This window comes from Quercus robur, chromosome 11, assembly GCF_932294415.1.
Source record: "Quercus robur chromosome 11, dhQueRobu3.1, whole genome shotgun sequence".
Taxonomy (NCBI): Eukaryota; Viridiplantae; Streptophyta; class Magnoliopsida; order Fagales; family Fagaceae; genus Quercus; species Quercus robur.
Window position 1 is genome coordinate 38901106 of NC_065544.1, and position 15559 is coordinate 38916664.

Consider the following 15559-nt stretch of genomic DNA (forward strand, 5'->3'; position numbering starts at 1 on the left):
AAAAAAAAAAATAAAAAAATAAAATAAGAAGGGCATGCTTAGCGTGAGAAATAGAAGCAACAATACAATTATTGGTATGACTCATATGAGAACATGATCTAGCTAGGAGCCATAGGCTCCTTTGTTCTTTTGTTTTTTAGTGAACAAAAATGGTTGTTGGTTCAACGAAACGGCCCCTATATTATTGGTTCAACAAAAGTTAAGCAACAATACAATTATTGATATTACTCATATGAGAACATGATCTAGCTAGGAACCATAGGCTCCTTTGTTCTTTTGTTTTTTAGTGAACATGTGTTTTAGTTTTAGCAAAAAAGAAAAGAAAAAAGAAGGGCATGCTTAACGTGAGAAATAGAAGCAACAATACAATTATTGGTATGACTCATACGAGAACATGATCTAGCTAGGAACCATTTATCCAAAAAAAAAAAAAAAAAAAAGCTAGGAACCATAGGCTCCTTTGTCCTTTTGTTTTTTTAGTGAACATGTGTTTTAGTTTTAGCCAAAAAAAAAAAAAAAAAAAGGGCGTGCTTAACGTGAGAAATAGAAAACGTAGACTAAAAGGAGCATTATTATTAGTCACCACTCCTAATCCATCTTTAGAGGATCATATTATATATCAAGGTGCATAAATAAGAAGGGCATAAATATGCTTGATTGCAGCATGGTTTTTTTTTTTTTTTTTTTTTTTTTTTAATAATAATAATAATAATAATAGTACCACTTGCTTTCACCCACATTTTATTCCAAGTCACTTATAGTTTGTTACATAGGACAATTGTGATAAAGTGTATACTACTAGCATTTTTATTAAAATCGCATTCTTGGTGCCCAAAAGAAATGATATGATAATGGTACACATTCAGTGGTGACGCCACGTTCATGTCAGGGTGTTCCCAGGAACACCCTGACCTAAAAAAAAAAAAAAATATATATATATATATATATATAATAATTAAATTTTTTTATTTGTTTACCCTCTAAAAAAAAATTAGGAACACCCTTGAACAAAATTAGGAACACCGTCAAATAAATTTTTTTTTTTATTTGTTCCATTTTCAAGCAAAACAAAGAAAAGAAGAAGAGGGTTTTGGCCGGTAACTAGATACCGGAGCGAAACAAAAGTTTTGACTTCTTTGCAAATTTTTGGGAAACAAGAGGGTTGAAAAGAAGTAGAGTAAGAAGAAGAGGGTTTTGTAAAACCAGATTTAGTAGACGTTGTTGCTGCAGAACACCATTGTTGCTACTTTTGCTTCTCCTTCTTCTCGGTCTCACTCTCACCAACACATCTGTCAAGCCTCTTCTCTTTTTTCCATTTCACCTTTTGGTTTTCACCCCACGTGAATTTCTGATGGAAATTTAAATTGAGATGGGAAGTGAGAGGACTTTGTCTTTATCTTCACTCTTTACCTCCGCATGGTTATGTGACCAAGTGAAAAGACATATGGGTTAAAGCTTTGGACAGATGGCCATGAGGCAAGCTTTCAGCCTTTCACTCAAGTGATTCAAGTCCTCGTAAATGGTTCCCTCTATACCCTTCTCACATCAATGTACTTATATTCACCTATTGTAATAAAGGTTCCATATTTTCATATATATATATATATATATTATTGGTTTTTTAAGTTTTGAAATGTAAATTTATCATTTTAAATAATTATATATATATATATATATATAATTAGCAATAATTTCGAAACGGTACACCGGTATCGAAATATTTCACTTCTTTGACTAAATTGAAACGGCTTCCGGTACGGTATTGACTCCCTTGATATGCATATATACACTCTTATTGTACTATTTTTGGTTGTTGTTTTTCATTATTTAATTACATATTTATGTTTTAATATTCTAAAACAGTAATTGTTATGTAATAACTAAATGATTTGAGTGTCAAAAAAGAAAAACTAAACTATTTGTTTTATTTGAAGTTTACTTATTTGGATCAATAATTTTATGTTGTATAAGAAAATATAAATATATATTATTTTTAATTTTTTTTAGAAACCCCGAAACATCCTGAAATGGTACGTCGAAATAGATTGGTACTGAAATATTCCGTTTCACTAAACAAACCGAAACAGGGTCCAAAATAATATTCATAACATTGCTTTCAAGCAAAAAGAAAAGGCTAAAAAAAAAAAAATTGAACTAAAATCTAAAAAAGAAAAAATTGTAACAGAGAATCTGAAGAAAAAAAATTTGTAATAGAGCAAGCCCACCCAAGAACACCCTGAGAAAAATTTCTGGAATCGACACTGTTTTAAGACAAGGCTCCACTTTTATTTTATTTTATTTTGAAATATTTACCTAAGATAGGTTTTAGTCAAGCCGTATTTTATAATAAAAAAAGTTCTACCTAACTTTAGTTTACCTTAATTTTTTCCTCCCATTCTCATCAGATGAAGTGGAAGCACTAGTAGTAGTCTGAGCCATCACCCTAGCAATGGACCTCAACCTACCCTCTTTTATTGTCGAGGGAGATTCAAAGGTGGCCATCTCTGCCTTAAGAAAGGAAGAGGAATCTTTCTCTTCTTTTGGCCATTTAATTTCCTCTATTAAGCATTATTTACACTCATGCAATTGTATTTCTTTTTCACACACCCGCAGATTGGGTAACTCAGTAGCTCATTCTTTAGCAAAATATGCGAGACATATTAATGTTCTCTGTGTGGATGAAGGATGTTCCACCACAAATCGATGATGTACTTTTAGCCGATTTTGGTTGATTTCAGTTAATTAATTCAGATGCTAGTTTCTCAAAATAATAATAATAATAATAATAATAATAAATTTTTCTTTCCATAAAAAATAAAACAGCATTTTTTCTACCAACTTTTTAAATTTTTTTGGGGAAAATTTTTTCTACCAAACTAACCGTACATGGTGGAGAATATATTATTGGTTCAATAAAATTAAGCAACAGTACAATTATGGGTATGACTCATATAAGAAATGATCTAGGAACTATAGGCTCCTTTGTTTCTTTAGAGGATCATATTATATATAAAGGTGCATTCATATCCTCCTTGCTTCAACGATGGATTCAGGGATGGATTCAGGGACAAGTGAAGTAGTACACGAATTCCTCCCATATTTCCGAGCATACAAAGATGGGCGAGTGGAGAGAAACTTTGGCACCGATATAGTCCCTCCATCAATCAATTCCCAAAGTGGCATTTCCACCAAAGATGTTGAAATTATTAAAGAAACTGGCCTATCAGCCAGAGTTTACATTCCAAGTACCATTAGTCCAGGCCAGAAGTTGCCTATTCTAGTGTACTATCATGGTGGGGGCTTCTTTATGGGTTCACCATTTTGTCCAACATATCATAACCATGTTGCTGCTCTTGTAGCTGAGGCTAATATAGTTGCAGTTTCTGTTGATTACAGATTAGCCCCAGAACACCCTGTGCCAATAGGCTATGAAGATTCATGGATTGCACTTCGATGGGTTGCTTCTCACTATAATGGTCAAGGCCCTGAGGCCTGGCTGAGAGAACATGGCGATTTTCATCGTTTTTTTCTGGTTGGGGACAGTATTGGAGGCAATATTGTGCACAACATGTTAGCACAAGCTGGGGTTGAAGGTCTCCAAGGAGTGAAATTATTAGGAGCTTGTTTGGTTCAACCTTACGTTAGTAAAACAGAAAGTGTTCATACTGGCGTGGAGGACAGATCATGGCTTTTTTCATGTCCAACAACAAGTGGTTTCGATGATCCAAGGATAAACCCGGCTGAGGATTCGAGGCTTTCGAGGCTAGGGTGCTCCAAGGTGCTAATTTTTATTGCTGAGAAGGATGATATGAGAGAGAGGGGCTTGTTCTATTATGAGACGTTGAGGAAGAGTGGGTGGGAGGGAGAGGTGGAGATTGTGGAGACAGAAGGAGAGGATCATGTGTTTCATTTGTTCAACCCAAATTGTGAGAAGGCTCTGGCCTTGTTGAAAATGTTGGCTTCTTTCATAAACCAAGACAAGGCTTCTTAGTACTTAGCTAGCCTATGTTTTTTTCATAAACCAAGAAAAGGCTCTTAGTACTTGCCAATGTCTTTTTTTTTTTTTTTTTTTGACATATACTTGCCAATGTCTTAGATCCTAATGAACTTGTATTAGCAATAATTACCTAATATATAGCAGGTTATTAGCTATATTTCTGAGTTTGTGATGAGCTTAATTGCATTATAATAAAGGTGACAAGAACAAATATCAACTCGCGGTGTTGATGGTTGATGAAACGCATTACATTTACAGCATGCTAAGCCAATTTGTATGAAATTGTGTTATCTCTGATTAAAGTCATATGAATTTTTTTTTTTTTTTTTTGTTATGGTATGTTTGGATGACAAGATTTGGGCATATAAATTTGGATTTTGAGTTATTAAAATCCAAACACTTCGTTTGAAGTATTTTGATAGTTTACTAAGGGTCAAAATTTTGGATTTAACAAATCTATCAAAGATTTTAAACCTTTAGATCTATTTGGTTAGGGAGATAGAAAAGTAAGAAGACAGAAAATTGTGGAAAGATGAAAAAGTAAGAGGATAAAAAATATTTAGTTTTTTCTCATGTGTGTTTAGTTGGAGGGATAGAAAAGTGGAGAGATGAAAAACTTCTTTGTTTAGTTGAGAGAAAAAAAATGAGAAGATGAAAAATGTAGTCTATACAAATATACTCATATGCGTTTATTAGATAAAAATAAAATAAAAGTTACAAATTAGAGGGGGCAAAAAAAATGGATGAACCAAAAAAATAAAACCAAAACAAATGAACAACAACATCAACAAAAATTGAATGAGAAATACTAGAAAAAGTAAAAAACCAAAAAAGAAAAGCAGAAAACCAAAAGAAAAAGAAAAAGAAACATATGAGTAACATAAAAAAAAAAAAAAAAAAAAAAAAAAAAAAAAAAAAAAAAAAAAAAAAAAAAGGGAAGAAATGGCCAAAGAAGAAAACACAAATACGGAATACCCTTTGAGCTATGCACAAGAGAGGTCACATGGCCTTTTTGGTCATTCTCTTTTGTTCCATGTTTTCTCTTTTATTTTCTACCTAATTTGGAGAGATAGCATTTTGGTGGTTGGAGAAAACACTCGAACTCCACTAGTTTTATCTTCTTAAAATTCACCTAACCAAACACCCCAAAAATCATTTCATTTCCTCTCTTTTCCATCATTCTTAAAATCTACCAAACCAAAACGGACCATTATGAATGAAAATGAGGAAGATAAAAAATGGGGGAGAGACGTTTTTAGTTGGGAGGGAAAAATTGGGAATAAAATAGTGAGATTATTAATTTTCTCCTTGAGCCCACCAAAACTTTATCTTCCCAAATTTGAGAGAAAATATGATAAAAAAAGTTTCGTTTTTTTGGAAAAACTATCCCCAGCCCTGCATTCAAATTTTGAACACTTTTCCTTCTTTCCTTTTTTGTCTTTTTTTCTTATCTTGTCTCATTCTTTCTTAATTCTCACTTTTATTTTATTTTATTTTTTTGGTTCTTGAACTTCTTGTGTTTTTATTTTTTTATTTTTTATTAATAAAATGAAGTGCTCATTTATACACAATTTTTTTAATAAAAATATAAAATGTTACCTTTTGTTTTATATAATAAGACATAATGGTAAATTTATGTTAACTCTTTTTTCTATTTTTTTTTTCCAACCAAACAAATTAGTTTTTCATCTCTTCAATTTTCCACTCTCTCAACCAAACATATATGAGAGAAAACTAAATATCTTCTATCCTTCAACCAAACTTTCACTCCTCCAACCAAACAGACCCTTAATCCTTTAATTTGAAATAATTTCTAAACCCATAATATTTTAAAAATCCATATGACATACTTAAATATTTATGGATTTGGTATTAAGGCATTTTAAATCCATCATTTGAAAATTCAAAACCAAATTCAAGTATTTAATTGCAAACTTAAGGAGTAAATAGGTAGGAAAGTGGTCAAATCACTTTTAACTATGAGTGAATATGGGAAAAGATAGCAGGGGATCTGATTATTGTCTCTTTTTTCATGAATAATATTATTTGGACAAAGCATCTATTTAGAAGTGAACTACCTATCACAATTACACTGATGATGATGTTGGAATTATATGAAATTTGGCAGGTTGAAGGGAAACGATATTCTAATTCATACTCGAGTTTGTTGCCTCGAGCGTGGCCTAAATTTAGGCAAATTCCTTTGTTAAGGCCCTGAAAACAATGTTTTTGCTATTTATAATAATATTTATTTTTCCTTAATAACATTTAGTTTAAAAGTTAGAATAAAGTCCTGTTTGTTTTGGGAAGTCTCTTAGAGATAGTATTTTTTAATTTCCGCAATTATATAAATTTTGTTATTTTTGGAAAAATAGCTATTTTGCCACCTAATCATATTAATAAGTATGAATTAATAATAAATTTGAAATAAAAAATATATAATAAAAAAACTACTGTAAATATTATTTAAGTGATATTTAGATATAAAAGACTCCTTTAAAATTTCCGCCTTAGGCCTTGAACTGTCTTGGGCCGGCCTGGGACTCACTCTCACTTTTTCTTTCTACCCATATGGGTTGTGACTGACTGACTGACTGTGAGTCATGCTTTATTTCCTTTCAGCAAGAGTGAAAAAAAAAACTGTACAAAAGTTTGATCTTTAGCTGAAAGGCTTGCAAAACAGAATACGAGTGTATCACGGTATGTAATGCTAGGACTACCGAAATTGGCATAGTGCCAATTTCAGTGGTCCTAGCATTACTCATGATAAATTCATGTTATGTTATATACTTACCTCGTGCTATGTTACTGTAAACTTTACTAAATAAAAAAAATTTTACGGACACATCCATTTTTATACCAAAATTCATGCCCTGTTTATATTAACCTTTGATTGGATTTCGAAACTTTCAAATATTAACTGAAATTCAATCAAGAGCGGAGACATAATAAGAAGGATGTGGATTTGAGCGTCGGAATAGGTGTAAGACTTACACACACATATATATATATATATATATATAATCACAAAGAATAATCGGTAAGCTTTAACACTTTCCTTGTTCATTACCTCCGCACACACAGTCCTTGAATCAAAGAAGCTTTTATCATTGCGTTCTACGCTTTGAAACAATTATTTATCAAGGGTGCATTGAACTTCTTCCGCAGCTTCAAACCTTCAAGAATGGATTCAACACCAACTGAAATTGTGTTCGAGTTTGGTCCATATTTACGTGCATACAAAAATGGAAGAGTAGAGAGATTCTTTGTCACCGACAAGGTTCCTTCATCAATCAATTCTGATCATGGTGTTTCCTCCAAAGACGTTTTAATCGATCGAAAAACCGGCTTATCAGCACGTATTTTCATTCCTAGCACCATTAAACCAGGCCAAAAGCTTCCTCTCATAGTGTACTATCATGGCGGGGCCTTTCTAGTTGGATCACCATTCTGTCCCACATATCACAATTATATGACTTCTCTTGTAGCCGAAGCTAATATAATCAGAGTCTTTGTTGATTATAGACTAGCCCCTGGGCACCATATCCCCATAGCTTATGAAGATTCATGGGCTGCACTTCAGTGGGCATAGCAAAACGCTATAACAATGAAGGCCCAGAAGGCTGGCTGAGTGACCATGCAGATTTCCAGCGAGTTTTTCTGGCTGGAGATAGTGCTGGAGGCAATATAGTGTATAACATGGTAGCTCGAGCTGGAATTGAAGACTTGGCTGGCATAGAAATATTAGGGGCTTGTTTAGTCCATACCTATTTTGGCAGGAAAGATTTTGAAGTGGACAATTATTGGCCTTTTGTGTGTCCTAATACAAGTGGAATCAATGATCCAAGGATAAACCCAGCAATGGATTCAAGGTTGTTGAGCCTCGGGTGCACCAGGGTGCTAATTTGTGTTGCAGAGAAGGATGTGTTGAAAGAGAGGGGGTTGCTCTCTTGTGAGACATTAAGGAAGAGTGGTTGGGGATGGAGAGGTGCAGATTGTTGAGACAGAAGGAGAAGAGCATGTGTTCCATTTGTTCAACCCAGATTGTGAGAAGGCAGTGATCTTGTTGAAAGGGTTGGCTGCTTTCTTTAACCAAGACAGGGCTAATTAACTAAGCTATAGCTAGCTAACTGTGATGGTTTTTACAATAGGAATTATGTGTTGGGTTATTGATTCTCTTTGCTGTGAAACATTTTAATCTGAGTCATTAATGTGATTAGAGAAATGAGAAGTTTGTAGAGTTTGATGACGCCATTAATGTGTGTTGATGTTTTGTTCTAAGTATTTATGTTCAAGTAGTAGGGTGTAAGAGTACCATCATGGCTGGATTAATAAAATACTGTTGTTTAAGCTAGCAGAGTGTATATATAGTCCCAAAAAATGTATCTTTCTTCATCTCTTCCCCTTTGCCTTCTTTTCATAATAAATGCATGATGTGAAGATGGATATCTTTTCCAAACATTTCTTTTAAAGTAGACTATAGGCATTCTTGATATTTGTCTTTGATATCATATTAAATTATTAACTGTTCCAAAAACTTAAACTATTAAAATATAGTAAATTTATTTATTTAATAATACACTTCCAACAGATTTTTTCAATTAGGTAGGTTTGATGTAGCGGTAAATGGTTGTTTAGTAGTTTGTACTTTGTGTGTAATTACACAGAGTACACACAAGTTTGGTATGAACTGAAAATGGTGACTTGAACGTTCTGATTAGGGAGTCAAGTTCGAGGTCATGTTTTGAATGAAAGACAGTGATCAATAAAAGGCCCCATTGGTCAGTTGATAGTTATAGTCTAGAATCTCTTTATTAGGACTTGATCAAAGAGGTTGGGTCAAACAAGGCTAGGCTTACTTGGACCGAACTCCTTTGACCAATCCTTGGGCCAACTTATTTTAGGCCTATACAATTTTCCCCTCCAATGGTAATTGAAAGTGTGTGGACTCAATTATGATAGGGCCGAATGATAAATGGTATTTTTTTTTTTTTTTGGTTTGCTTTTGTTTTCGTTTTTAGAGTCTTATAGGACTGTTTGGTAAGAGTAATTAAATGTAATTTTTTGTTTTGCAATCCATAATATGATGAGTCCCACACTTGAATTTATCGTTTGACTAATATTTTTTAAATACAATTTTCAAAAAATTGTAACCTATTTTCCTAATTTAGAATAGGATTTTAAAAAAGGCTAAAGAATTTTGAAAACATTTTCCGATACAGAAAATGTTTTTAATGGCATAGTTGTAAATAAATTGAAAACAATAGACCCTACATATTTGTCCAAACTCTTTTATCTCTTAAATTAAGGAGCTTATCTTTATCACAAAAAGAATTTTCACACTTCAAATTTGAAAAATGTCATTAAAAAAATGTACATGATTTTCTTATATCCACCAAAAAAAATGTAATCTATAGATTCTACGTGTTACTTTTTGTAATTTCTTTTTTTTTAAGGGTCCGTTTGGATTGAACTTATTTTTGCTGAAACTGAAAACTGAAACTGAAAACACTGTAGCAAAATAATTTTTAAATGTGTGAATAGTGCCGTGGGACCCATTTTTAATGAAAAAGTTGATAAAAAGTGGAGTTTGTGGGACCCATGAACAGTATATAAGTCACTGTTCATGGCTGAAAAGTCAACAATATGCGGCTGAAAAAAAAAAAAAAAAAAAAAAAAAAAACAAAGAGGAAAACGCGGACGCAGTGAGACGTGCTATCCAAACGGGCACTAAATCTCAAAAATAGAAATGGTCTCCCAAACAATTATTTTTTGTTTTTAGTATTTTGAAAATTGTTCTTAAAAGTGGGAGCCAAACATGTATAATATAAAAATTATTATCTGAAAACTAGTTTCAAGTTCAATTTTTTGAAAATTGTTTTCATACTGTTTTGAAAACAAAAACAAAAATCCTTCTACCAATCAGGTCCATATGGTGACTTTAGATATGTATTAAACTTTCTATACTCTTGCAAGTAGAAGTCATTGCAATGCACTTCTCCACCCAACTACAAGATGCCATCCTGTTTAGAAAATTCAAACGTTTTGATAATATATTTTAATACATTATTTTTTAAATAAAAATTTACAAATTTTCAAAAATATTTGCATTAGCTTAAACTCTAGCAAAAAGAAGAATATTGACTTATAATATAAAATAGAAAATAGTAAGTAAGAGAATTTATTTATTAATTTTTTAAAGAGTATTTGGGATATCCCAAAATAAAACAGAGAACTAATAATTTGGGATTGAGGAAGTAGTGATTAATCCAGGATTTCATGTTAGGGGGCCCGACTATAAGCGAAAAAGAAACTAAAAACTTCAAATAAATATCCATATAGTATTAACAAACTATAAACCAAGACAAATATACAAAATTATTATTTCTTAATATATTAAAATGCAATTATCTACCAACCAAAACAAAAAGACTTTTTTTTTTTTTTTTTTGCATCTCTATTTGTCACCTATTACTTACTGTTGCCCTACTATATACAAACAGACAAAGTGTCGATCACTAAACAATATTATATTTTCTCTATGGACTCTTCTCTCTATATATATTATAACTTTATTCTAAGGTTTTGAATTTCATTCCGAAGATCATTCTATAGAATATTTTGGTACTAGTATATATCGGTGCATTGCTTCGAAATAACGCACATGATATATATAGGTTTTTATTTATTTATTTATTCAAACACCAAACAGTCAAAGTGTCAAACACCAAACAATATTATATTTTCTTTACAGACTCTTTTCTCTTTATATATTATAGCTTTATTCTAAGGTTTTGAATTTTGTTATGGAGATCATTTCACATAATATTTTGGTACTAGTGTATACTAGTGCACTTTTCCGAAATATATATAAGTTTCTATTTAAATCTTAATAATAAAAAAATAGATTGGTTATAAAATATTATAAACAAAAATGCAAAATTGATCCTTTAACTTTCATTGTTTTTTATTCCAGTCCTCTAACTTTTAGTTTTGTCAATTCAGTCCTCTAACTTTCAATTTTTGTCAATTTAGAGCTCCGTTACAACTTAGTTAGTGGCTGCCGTTAGAATTCCTAAAACGACGCTGTTTTGTAGAGTTTTTATTTTTATTTTTTATTTTTTTTATTTAAAAAATTTGGAATTAAAAGAAAATAAGAAGATTCTGAAGAAAAAAAAAAAAAAAAAAATCGTCGTTTCCCTTTCCCTGAATCAGAGCAAAACAAAGAAACAAATCCCTAATGTAAATCAAAACAGAGAAACATCGAATGCCTAAAAAACTCATTATTAGAACTACCTAAACCCGATTTTCTGGGTCCGAGGTACTCCTTCCCACCATGCCCCTACCAAAATCAATCATCGTCGTCGAATAATCTCGTTCAAAATGGACTCCATATGACATGCCGTTAGCAACCCCATTAGTCTTAGGCTGAGACACCACTGAAGCACACAACTGGTTATCATAGTCCTCTCTTCTTTTACTAAACTTAAACGTAATTTTTCTTATTCCAGTAGACCGAACATCCTTGGGAATTTCCATCATAACCCGGGACGTCTCAACAGCGCCAAAGGCAGAGGCGGATGCATCAGCATCATGAGAAGTGTCATTGTCACCGTGGTGGCTCAATGTCTCATCTGAACACGAACTGGAGTTACTCTCCAAACATGTGGAAGTGACTTCACCGCACTCCACCTGGTTGTTACTCCTATTCCCAGTCCCAAGTCCATATAATTGGCTAGTGAATTCCTGAACACTAGACCCGTTCTGCTTCGGCGAACAAGTGTTGGGATTCAGTCTAGTGAGAAGACTTCAGTCACTTTCAAAACCGATTTAGTCACCTTCATCTTGGAAAACCGATTCAGTCTCTCTTTCTCAAACGAACTCGGTCTCTCTCTCTCTCAAATTTGACTCAGCCTCTCTTCCATTTCCCCAAATTCGTTAAGGATTTGGGTCTTTGGTTTTTTTTTTTTTTTTTTTTTTTTTTTTGATTCAGGGGAAGGGGAACGACGCTTAATATATATATATATATATTTTTTCCAGATTTTTCTTATTTTCTTTTAATTTTGAATTAAAAAAAAAACGGCGGGTTCTAATGGCAGCCACCAACTAAGTTATAACGGAGTTTTAGATTGACAAAAATTGAAAGTTAAAAAATTGAATTAACAAAACTAAAAATTAAAGGACTAAAATAAAAAATAATAAAAATTAAATGGTTAATTTTACATTTTTACCAATATTATATATAAATTTTGGTACTTCTCTGAATAAGCAAACACCTTTAGGGTATTTCCAAAGTATATACTTTCCAAAGAAGTTTCCAAACTCACTTTTTCACTCCTACCGGTGTTACTCTTCTTCTTTCTTTTTGACAGTTTTTGTATGTTTCTTTTCACTGTCTCTTTGTCTGGCTCCATTATTATTTATTTTTTTTTTTCACATCCTTGGTTTCACACTGTGCTCTCTCCATCCTCTATCTCTCAGTCTCTAGCTCTCTCTCGACCTTCTCTAATTTTTATTTTCCTGAATTTGGTTTGTATGTAACTGTAGGTTTAATGGGTTTTTAGTTTTTTAGTTTTTTAGTTTTTTTGGGAAAAAGCTGGGCTCTGGGCTGGCTGGAGAGGGCTGGTTAATGGGGTCAGCTATTAAAAAGACAAAATAAACATAATAATTTTTTTTGGGGTCATGGGGCCCGGCCCCCCTACTGAGTCTGTCTGTGAGGGAGTACTACATTTTTTTTATGGATTCGGGGTTTTCTGTAAATGGATTTAACTAAAAAAAAAAAAAAAAAAAAAAAAGGAAAAATAAAGCTACAAAATACTCTAAATTGCATTGCATCTGTTTCTCCAAAAAAAAAAAAAAATTATTGCATCTAGCATGAGTTAAGAGTTACACGCAACGTAGAAGTCCTCTAGAGTCTAAACCAATATTGGTCCTACTTAAAGGAAAATGCCCTGAACGTCCTTTCACGTGATATTTCTTTGACATCAATGTGTGGACTAGTTCTGCTTGAGTGGTTCTTTGCTAATCGAAAAAGAAAGATTTTTAAAGTCTCTCTAAAGCATATTCCAATCAATAATAAAATACATTGTGTCGTTTTCATTGGTCAAGTATAGCAATGAATTTGTGGTGTGACCGTATTGTGTGGACTATTTCTGCTTGAGTGGTTCTTTGTTAATCGAAAAAGAAAGATTTTTAAAGTCTCTCTAAAGCATATTCCAATCAATAATAAAATACATTGTGTCGTTTTCATTGGTCAAGTATAGCAATGAATTTGTGGTGTGACTGTATTAGAACCGTTTTCTCTATGTGTGTTTGTTTCTGAAGAAAAAAAAAAAAAAAAAAAAAAAAACCTTGCTAGTAACCTTTGATCAGTTTTATTATATCATTATTATTATTATTACTTGATAGTTACAATGGGAGAACAAAATTTGAATTAAGAACATCTCTATTAGAAATACAAGGAGGTATTTCTCAAAAAAAAAAAAAAAAAAAAAAAAAAAAAAAAAAAAAAAAAAAAAAAAACAAGGAGGTATCAACTAAGCTACAAGGCTCTTAACATTACTACTTATTAATACTAGTTTTAAAAATTGTGACCTTTGATTAGATGTCCTTAATAGGAATTTGACCCCTCATCTCCTTTAAACTTAATGTAGCAAAGAAAAGAAAAAGGCATAGCAACTAGCCTTAAGTAAGTAGGATTATAAATTAATGAACCAAATCGTTTATGAGCACTACAGTTTAAGTTTGAGAAGAATTTGTTTATATTTGTTTATTTAGTAAGTGAGCCAAGTTCAAGTTCATGTTTAGGTTCAATTATTAAATGAATTAAATTCAAATATAATAATGTGTTTGTAAATACATGGGTAAACATAAGGTTCAATTTAAGTATATATCAAATTATATAATTATATGTATAAATGTATATGTAAGGACTCAATTTGTAACGATCCCAAACTGGTATTGGGTTCGTACGTTAAAGGCTCAAACAATAAAATTTGTAGAGCGTGGGCTGAAAGGCTAGGTCTTGGTCACCGAACAGTGGTTAGTCATGGTGCTCATAGTAGTTTGCATGAAGGTAAACTTAGTGTATCTAATAAGACCTTTCCCCCGGCATAGCCTGAGCGGCTCCGGCCCTTAGACCTCGTCTGAGGAGCTTCATGTTCTTATTGTTCTCCTTTTTTAGGATTCAATAGCTTGGGAGACAATATGTCCCCCCCTTCCCTGAATTGCTTCTCTTTCCTTTTTATACTAGCCTTTACCCTTCCTCCAACGTCCACGTGTAGGTTCAGCGTTTCAGGGCTGATACTTGTCCCATCAGCCCATACTCAAAGTGGTTGGGGGTGGTTGTAAAAGCTGAAAAGTATTGCTCTGTCAGGCGCAGAGTATTTAATTGCAGTAATGGCAGCCTTTCTTTTGTCCTTTGTCGCCATATTGTCCAGGGGTCTTTTCTCCATCAATGTGGAGGTGTTCGGCTTTTCCCTAAACTATTCTTATACCGTACTTGCCCTTTCTTTCAGGAGCGCTTTGGGATGCCGAGGACAGAATCATCCTTGGCTATATCTCTAGGCTATTTGGACTTTTATTGTATGTTCTCAACAATGCCTCTACTCGGCTCGGACCTTGGGCCCTAATGTAAAGTGGGCTGGGGTCACAAATTCTCTAGCCCCATAGTATAAATATGTGAGTTTGTAAATAAGTTATCAAATTATTATTTCTAATTTATTGATAATATAAACGGTCTGTTTTGTGGTAAAAATTGTGTATATTTTTTAGCAATACAATGTTGATGAATCCAATTTTTATAATTTCATAAAATAAAATCATTCCATCAAGTAACTCAAATAATATAATTTAGATTATAATTTTTCTATTAGTTATTAGCATAAATTTGTGAAGTGATTACAAATTTTATTAATTATATTTACTATATATGGGAATAATAATTTAGTTTATAAACAAACTCAAACTTATTCGACAATAAATGAATAAAGGTTGAACATATAATCTAGTTGTTGTTGAGTTTGAACTCGAGTCATATTAGAAATAAAATCAAATGAACAATCTTGAATTTTTAATACTCAACTCCACTCAACCCTATAAACAAATAAGTGCCATATTATTAAGTTTCCTCAAACATGGGCAGTACTATATTAAATCATCCTCCTTCCAAATTTTGTGAAATGTTTTATTTTTCCTTAGAAGATCATTTTTAGTATAATATACAACTAATCTCCCAAAAAATTCTCTATTACACATGCCCATATAACATTAAATTATAAATAAGTTTTTTCTTGTTTGGTTTGGTCCTTGTTTTATTTATATATATATATATATATATGTATGTATGTATGTATGTATCTATATGTATATAATTTGATAGTTAAAATGGGCAAAAAAGATTTGAATCTGAACAACTTTGTTGAAAACACTATAGTTGAATTCCAATGGAGAATTAACTTGAGTACATGACAAACCAAAAGGAAGTTGTTTACTCTTAGAACTGAAACAAACAGAACAAGAGCGAACAATTTTATTTGAACTAAAAGGCAAGCTAAACCTAGA

General features: G+C 32.2%; 1 protein-coding gene and 1 pseudogene across 1 annotated transcript; both read left to right on the forward strand.

Annotated features, from left to right (window-relative positions):
• Nucleotides 1-2983: 2983 nt before the first annotated feature.
• LOC126707116 (probable carboxylesterase 2) lies at nt 2984-4246 on the forward strand. The gene has a single exon (XM_050406715.1). The coding sequence runs from the start codon at nt 3044-3046 to the stop codon at nt 3989-3991; it is 948 nt and encodes a 315-aa protein (XP_050262672.1). The 5' UTR covers nt 2984-3043; the 3' UTR covers nt 3992-4246.
• Nucleotides 4247-7181: 2935 nt separating this feature from the next.
• The window catches only part of LOC126706338 (probable carboxylesterase 2), a 37584-nt pseudogene continuing 29206 nt past the window's right edge, over nt 7182-15559 (forward strand).

Excerpts from the sequence above, each read along its gene's own strand:
- LOC126707116 (XM_050406715.1), top strand. The coding sequence starts at position 3,044 with ATGGATTCAGGGATGGATTCAGGGACAAGTGAAGTAGTACACGAATTC.